General features: G+C 40.2%; 1 protein-coding gene across 1 annotated transcript in view; it reads left to right on the forward strand.

Annotated features, from left to right (window-relative positions):
• The window catches only part of BMX (BMX non-receptor tyrosine kinase), a 30,386-nt gene that overhangs the window by 8,192 nt on the left and 13,677 nt on the right, over nt 1–8,517 (forward strand). Inside the window, 3 exon segments of the mRNA XM_009325491.1 lie at nt 4,895–5,073; nt 7,088–7,150; nt 8,163–8,222. Coding sequence (XP_009323766.1) covers nt 4,895–5,073; nt 7,088–7,150; nt 8,163–8,222 — 302 coding nt within the window.

Consider the following 8,517-nt stretch of genomic DNA (forward strand, 5'->3'; position numbering starts at 1 on the left):
AACAGGCTGCCCAGGGAAGTGGTTGAGTCACCATCCCTGGAAGTATTTAAAAGACGTGTAGATGCGGCGCTTAGGGACATGGTTTAGTGGGCATGGTGGTGTTGGGTTGACGGTTGGACTCGATGATCTTAGAAGTCTTTTCCAACCTTAATGATTCTATGATTCTATGATTCCTAGACATGCCAAAAACTCCCCTCCACCACCCTCCCCAGAGAAAATGGTGGTCATAGTACTTGGAGAAAACATTGTAACTGAAGGTACAAACAAATATACCCGCTTTGCCTGGGTGAGAAATGGTGGATGAACTGCGTTTATCTCAGGCAAGTCCTAAGTTGTGCTGCTCTGGGGTTAGGTCAGGAATACAGATGGCTGGTTAGGAATGCCTGTTTAGCCCAACTTTACAGAGACAGCCTCTAAGTTAATGAATTGGGAAGTGCATCTGAGCTCATTATGTGCTCTTGCCTATATCTTGACTTTATATAGGACAGAAACCTGGGAGTGTGGTGTCCCACCAGCACCCACTGGGCCTTGTCATCTGTTTGAGAAAGCCAAGCTTTCACAGTCCCAAAGAGAAAAATGGGACACCAGGATGCCAAAAAGCACTACTCGTGCTCAATTCCACTTGAGTCCTCTAGCAGTTACTAGATGAAGAATGGAAATAGTTGGCAAGGTTAAGAATAAAAGCAAGACTGGAAGATCTGCTTCTATGCTTATTTCCTCATCTATCTCCTCCTGTAGAAATACAAGGGCAACAGTGGTATTTTTGACCTTAGTTTTACTGCCCAGCACGTGGGAAGGAGGTAACAATGACAAGACAATAGAAAAGAACAAAGTGTCTTAAGTTCTGATGTTTTTATCTGTTTAGAAAAAGACTAACAGTATGGTCTGTGTATTCATGAATTGTGAATTTAGCCTCCTCCAAATTAAACCAGACTGGGTTTCAAATCATGGGATTTTAAAGTTTGTATTTCATGCTTTATTTTAATTTGTCTTCTGTTCTACATCTTTAGAATACTTTCTGGGTCTATTTCCTAGCCTCTCTCTGTTAAATAGAAAGTAAATTAAAGAAAAAAGAAGATAAGCTGTAATTTTTGTGTGTACATTTGACATGAACAGCCAGGGCTTTAAGAAACACATAGATTATCAAAAGACAGAAGACAAAATCACAAGAGCTGTAAAAAGGAGCTTTAAGAAAAAATAATAATAAAACCTTGGAAAAAAGCTATGAACAAAGAACCTTTTGACATTTTTTCTGATAATGAGATTTTAAGATAATAGCATTGTGAACACGCAGCAGCGTAACTTGTTTTGAATACCGTGGTCTGTTTTGCCTGGCTTCCATCAGGAGATGCTTTGTCTATCTGGAGAGATCATCAGTCATGCAAATCTGCTGCAGAACATGCTGGCTTCTACTAGGCCTTTATGATTTATTACTATTATCTGCTTGACTTCAGAGAAGATATTTTGAAAGGGAAACTTAAAAAGCAGGGACATGACAGTTTTCAGATGGGTACTTCTAAAACAGGTTCAGTAAATGCAAGTATAATAACTATCACATCTTGTTAGAACAACTTGACTTCATTTTCCTGAGCCGTATGATATAATCAGGTTAAGAAGGATAATACTGACTTCTCATAGTGAGGAACAGTCTATATTTAGTCACAGAGCTACTTCTATAAGCTCTCAGCACATTTTTACTTTGCCCTTTCATGTACTCAGTTTGATCATCAGAGGTACCACCGTACCCCCAGCCTTCCTTTCGCCTGTCTCAGTTCATGTTCCTCACCTCTCCAGCATCTGCAAGTCTTGCTGCCTTGCTTTCTTCCCAACTGACCAGAGGCATTACTTTGCACATTGGCAAAACTGACCAGAGGCATTATGTTTTCCATGAGGCATTACTTTTGCATGCTTACATCCTGCAGCTTTGATGCCTCTGTCCCTTTCATCAGTTCAGCATTATATGTCTAGTCTCCCACAGAGGAGCTGGTTCCTAAAGAGTGATGCCATTACAAAGAATAGTGGGCACAAACGTCCCTTCATGGGAACCAGTGGGCCTCCTACATCACCTCTCGGTTCTGCTGAGCGGTGCTTCGGGATGGCTGAAAGGCCATTGTAAAACCTGTCCTGCCCTTCACCTACTCTCATTGATAGAGCAGTGCAGTACTCTGTGCCCAGCCTTTCTCTTCCTCTTTCACCTCAGCCTCCAGCCTTTTCTTGTGTAGGGTTGGAAACAACCGTAATCTGAGTGACAGGAGCCGTACGGCCATCCCTGGGTGACCTGGAGCATATATGCCGCAGCAGCTGATGCTAATAAGGAATGGGGAAACTGTGGCCCTTGTAGTTGTCCTTGTAATCCTGCAAATGTGTGGGGATTTCCTCTCCCTGATATGCCAGTGTGCTTTGATAACAGCAGGAAGCGGGAACTTCCCACCTGAGACACACTTTCACCTCTGCTGGTGCCTGGCATCCACTGTCTTTGCAATGGCAAATGGTTCGCGTAGGTCAGACCAATACTGCAGTAGATCAGATAGGAGTCCACGGAGTGCACACACATATCTTCTCATGCTTACGTTTTGGACAAGTTTTATGGAAGCTGAAGTCATCCAGCACGTGCTTCCAGCTACATGGTAGGGGTGCAGTTCTGCAGATAGTAACCATTCCCCATATGCACATCGCAGCTGAATCTCAGACTGTCACCTATGGCTCTCTCTAGATGACAGTGGTACAGTCATCAATATGAAAACCACAATAATATCACTGCCAGCATAAAGGAAGTAATAAGATCCACTCAGCTGCTCTTAGGAAATGCTCTGAGGCTTTCAGCCAGTGCTGGAAATGGAAAGCTGTATATATGGACACAAATCAGGACATTAATCTGTACCAGGTTACAGATTAAGTCCATCCAGAATATTGCAATAGACAAATACACATCCAGCTGTGAAACCCAAAGGGATACAAATCTTATGTGCTCATCTTTGGCTGGTTCTTTTCCCTGGCAGGTTGGACAAAGCAAAACTCATTTCTGTGATAATAATTCTTTATACCATTTACTTTGGCCAAAGCTTTGCAATTTCTTCTGTTCACACAAAAAGATGAAAGCTCCATCAGAGGATGACACTCTGATCATTCCACAAGTAAAACACAATAAATTAAGAAAGAACAATATAATCTCCAAAAATTACCAAAGCCAAATGTCAGAGGTGCACATCAGCTCATAAACACGTTTACTGAATATCAGCTTGCTCTAACATCACTAGATGCTTTAAAGAGAAAACAGTTTAATCTCTGTATTACAGTTTTCTCCATCTTTCTGACAACTGCAGGCAACTCTTGTTCTGTCATTATTCCACAAAGCAAATGAGCAGTCTAAGACTTGAATCCTGCCTAACACAGGCCCTCAAGCTACAAGCTCCTTTCTACCGAAGTCTGATATGACCAACAGGAACCACCGTCATTGGGTTCAAGTAGTAGTGCTTGATGAGTAACAGACCTACTTCTAGTCAAATGAAGAGGACTCTGCTGTGAGTGATACCTCTTTGAAGAATGAGTATCTCCACTGGAGCTTAGTGAGATCAGATTGAGACTTCATGTGTTTGCAGGAAGAGATCATGTGTGTCTTCTGGCTCCGTGCACTCAATCAGGCATTCACTTGGCTCTTTGGTTTCTCCTTGTTTAAATTAGTTAAAAAATGTCAATAAAGAGGAAACAATCAAACATGCAATGCCATGGTCACTTGGACTTGACTTAAAGGAATCACAGCCTTCTTCAGGACACTTGGCATTTTTCCCTGGCATTGCATTACAGTGGTTTTCAATTATAAATAGCTGGCATTCGGAGCCTCTTCTCCTACGTCTTTCTTATTTTCCCTCATCCTTTGCTGTCAGTGTTTCATATGTAGTTTTCTCTGCTTTTAAAGAATTGTGATGTCTGGATTTTCACAGTGATAACATTTCCCTGATTTCTAAATGCATTTCAGTGCCTTAATTTTAGATGCCCTTTTGCTTATGGTTAGATTGATGTCAACTAACTTTAATGCCAGGCTTCTCATCCAAGTCATTTGTGTCTCATCCTCCTCAACAATCAGGGATGAGAGGTAGACACTTCTGCAGGATGACATATTTCACATGAAGACATGGGTCAAAGCTAGGTAAGATGAATCCCATAGTTACATACCTACATTTGTTTAACCCTGCGTAGGGAAAGTTAGGCACCAAGGAGTGGGATTCCTTATATCCAACAGGCTTAACAGAGAAACATCAGTAAAACATGGTAAGGAAAGGGAATGATTTAGAAAGAATGTAGCTTTTTTCTTTCAGTGATTAGTAGTAACAATTGACTAATGCTTGTTGTGCTTCATGGTAAGTAATGTTACCTATTGATCAAAAGCCATTCAAAAAACCAAAATTATTTTATAATACTGTGAGGGGATCTTTTGGTACAACAGGACATTAACGCACTTAGTTATAGTAAAGCACAATTTGATCACGTGGTGTCCAAAGCAGATGAATTGCAACAGTTCTCTAAGTACTGTCAGCTTCAGATAGGTGGCAGGCTTTTGATAGGAGTCAAGTTTATCACGTAATCCTGGTAATGAGAGTCTCCTATTACAGCAGTGTCAGCCTCCACTCAGAGTTAATTGCTTCTGGTGTCATTATCATGGAACTTGGTTCTGTTCTCACCTGTCTCACAAATGTGGACAACAGTTTCTGAGCTGTTCTTCTAAATGGATGAGAAAAAAGCTGCTTGCCTGTGCCCATCATCTTAGCTTTGATTAATTTGCCTAATATCATTATATATGTTGAAGATATAAGTGATTGTGTACTTGTCACGTGTCATTTCTTACTGTACCCTGTGCTGCATCTCCTTATCATGTTATTTCCTCTGTCTTCAAAAGTGGAAACGTAAAAGCCTGCTTCAGGTGCTATCCCCAGACAAGTCAGTCCTGAAAATGGCTGTGGCCCAATGCAACTATGAACCCGAAGAAAATTCAGCAATCCGGCTTGTCAGAAGCAACAAATATTATGTATTGCAAGAGGAAGATTCTGACTGGTGGAAAGTAAGGGATTTGGAAGGGTAAGTATGTGCTGCAGAATACTTTTGTTCCACGACCATGGTCTTCCACATATCCCATCTTCATAGACAACACTGCAGGCAGTCCTGCAGGATCCTTTCAGGATCTATGTTAGGATTACCTTAGTAGCTTTTAAACCTTGCTCTAGAAACCTCATTGTCTTCTGTACAACTCCATTTTCATTACCATCCTTGGCTGCCAGGTTGGGTAAGATTTACAACAGTCACTGCCTAGTACACTAAGATAGTATCCAGTGGCCTTAATTTTGATATGTGCCTGAAGAAGGGCTTGTGCATACAGAAGATGTCCATTTTTTCCAACTATTTAGTTTAAGTGAATAAAAAGATAGAACCTCTCCTCACAAATGTTGCCACTCTTGTTTGCACTAAACCATTTTTAGACAATCACCATTACTACTGCAATAGCAGCGACAGCAGGGAGACCAATGAGAACTGTTGAAGCACGAACCACTTCTTACTTCAGTCTCTCCTCAGCTTTAGCAGTACTTTTCCACAGAGACAGGGCCCTTCAGCCTGCGCAGGCCAGAAGAATTTAATTGTTCTTTTTGAGGTTCATAAGTGGAGGCCCCTTCAGCAACTTAAAATAAGATATTTTTCATTAATATCCAGCTGGGGCAGAAAAGACCGTCCCTTCCCAAGTTATTAAATGAGAAACAGCTTTAGGAGTACACTGGAGACAAAGGCAGTGCAACAAACAGGAGCTGCCTGGAAGAGATAAGATTACTTGTCTGTGTCATGATGGACACTAGCTGAGTTTGATTTCATGTACTTGATAGAAACGTGGAAGAAGAATTTTTGAGCTAGGGGATGCCAAAACTGGTTTGGAACAGAATGAAATTACTTGATCCACTCATCATTCACTGATTAAGTCTACAACTGCAAGGAAACCAACAAATAAAGCAACCTTAACTTAAAGTGTCTGCACTTTATAACTCACAGGATTCACGTACTGTTCTGGATGAAGAAAGCAGCACACAACCCTGGCAACTCAAAGAAAACAAATTATTAAGCTGAGATATGCTCCTAAATGCCTTCACTGGACTGTTTATGGCTATGTAAAAGCATATGATACAGGCAGCTCTGCTTATAGAGCCTGAGTAGGGGGCTCTGAGATGTTGGAGCAGAGAGAGATCAAGAGAAAGGGGGACATTTACATTTTTTTCTTTGGCTTGAGAAACTGAGACTTTTGCAGTATTGATTCTGTAAAGACAAGTCACATATACATCATAACAAAACCTTTAAATTCTGCTTGAAAAAAATTGAAGATCTTGTTTTCTTGAATGTAGTAGGAAAAACGTCAGGAGTTACCTGTTTCACCTGTTTTTATGCACTCTCAGTTTTCTTCTTGCTCTACTGAGGTCTGTATTGAAGAAATCCTTCCTTTCTGTGTCCATCCATATTCAAATATACAATTTATTCCCCCTATTTATTTTTCTGATGGGCACAGCATACAGCCCACCCCCTTACAACTACAGATGCCTGTTGGCCCCCACAACTTAGGTCCATCATGCCATGCTGCCAGCTGCTGTAAGTGGTAGTTCAGCTGTCCATATTCACTTAACTGAGCTTCTCAATTGCATCTGGCATTGTGTCGGGAAGAGTGCTGAGCCTACCTATTGACTTTCTGCATTCGACCTTGGATACTCTGCTAGCACCTATTAGTCACTGGCGTTCTTCATCACAGCAACTGAGATGGCATGCAATGAAATTGTTGAACAGCTGCTCCAATCTTCCATATGATGAAGCCAATCACTGAGGTAGAAGCCATTTCAATGACTAGTGAAAAGAGTACTTCATTGAAATGTAATTTTCTAAAACAAATTACTTTTGTATTTTTCTACATGGTACGTAAAAGCAGAAATGTTTTAACCATGAGCATTTCTGTTAGTGGCATTCTAAAAAGTGACTACTGATTAATCCCTTTTCATATTTTAAGTGACCAAATTTAAGATGCAGTCATGTACGGTAGCTAAACTGTGAACTGTTTATTTTGCAGGAATGAAGGTTTCGTACCGAGCACTTACTTGAGAAAGTTATCTCTGAATGATGATGAATCCAGGTGAATCAATATGCAGCCATCCACAGTTTAAATGTTTTCCTCACCACTCTAGTAAAGATTAGGCAATATTTCTGGAATATTTTTCTTTTTAAATAACTTTCTGAATACTAAGCATAAAGTTTCCTGAAAGGTATAGAATCAGATGCAATTTGTCTTCTTCACTCATACATTAATGCAAAAAACATCAGTTGAAAATCCTGGTTTCATTTAAATCAATAGAGTTTTGCCACTAACTTCAATGATGCTGGGATTTCAATCTTTGTACTCTTATTTCAGCAATAAATCAGCCTTGCTAGCACTCTCTTGCTTTTGTATGTATGTGAGTAGTCCTGTACAGGGTAAAGGGAATCCAGGTCTGTCAAAGTGACACATCAGACCCATCTTTTCCTTTTTAGTAAGATGACATGACATTGTAAGCATTAAATGTATGCCTAAGTACTTGAATGAAAATCTGACAGAAACATAGCAGATTGTCTCATAGTAAACCATACTGGACAAGATTCAGAGGTTTCTTTAAAAAAAAAAACTACTCTTACAGTATCCTGTAAACGGCAGCATAAATAAGAATCATTCTTATTTCTGCACAAGAGGTTATTTTAGAGGCTTCTTTTTCTGCCGCATGAATTCCTTCTGTTGTCTCTTATGCTAAGAACATTTATTGGGGAAGTCTAGGGTTGTTCAGTTTTGGAAATCTTCCATGTAAATTTTGAAAATGTAAATGCAATCTCTTCATAAGGTCACTAAAGGGATATGTAGTTTCATTGCTTGTTACGGCATGCACGAGAATATTTGGCTTTCCAACACATCGCACAGTGGAGCAGAAAGGCTGTATAAGTGTTTACCAAGTCATAAAAAAATCCAGACAATTAAATATGTCTCAACTTTTTGAAATATTCACCTTAGACCATGGCATAAGTACTCAAAAAATATATGTAGTATGACATTTAAGCCAAGGAAGGCATTTTTCATAACTAGTTTTTCACAATTTCAGCATGTTTTTTTGTCTTTGCAGGGAAAATTCCAGTGTCAGTGAACAGACATTGGCAGAAGAGCAGAGTATTGCTAAGCATGAGTGAGTATATAGAATACGTCTTCATGAGAACCAAAAGATTCTTTGGGCAGAGATTGTCTTTCCACTTTACATGTACACTATACCTAAAGCAATGGTATCCTACATATGGCTGTCATAATAATGATAATAATTATAGATATTGTCATCAGCAACATCACCGCCCACAGACTTGGTTACCCGGGATATGGAGAAGGCGGAGGTACTCAATGACGTTTTTGCGTCGGTCTTCACTGGCAAGTGCTCCAGCCTCACTGCCCAAGCCGCAGAAGGCAAAGGCGGGGACTGGGCGCATGAA

The sequence above is a fragment of the Pygoscelis adeliae genome, unplaced genomic scaffold (genome assembly GCF_000699105.1).
Source record: "Pygoscelis adeliae isolate BGI_AS28 unplaced genomic scaffold, ASM69910v1 Scaffold386, whole genome shotgun sequence".
Lineage (NCBI taxonomy): Eukaryota > Metazoa > Chordata > Aves > Sphenisciformes > Spheniscidae > Pygoscelis > Pygoscelis adeliae.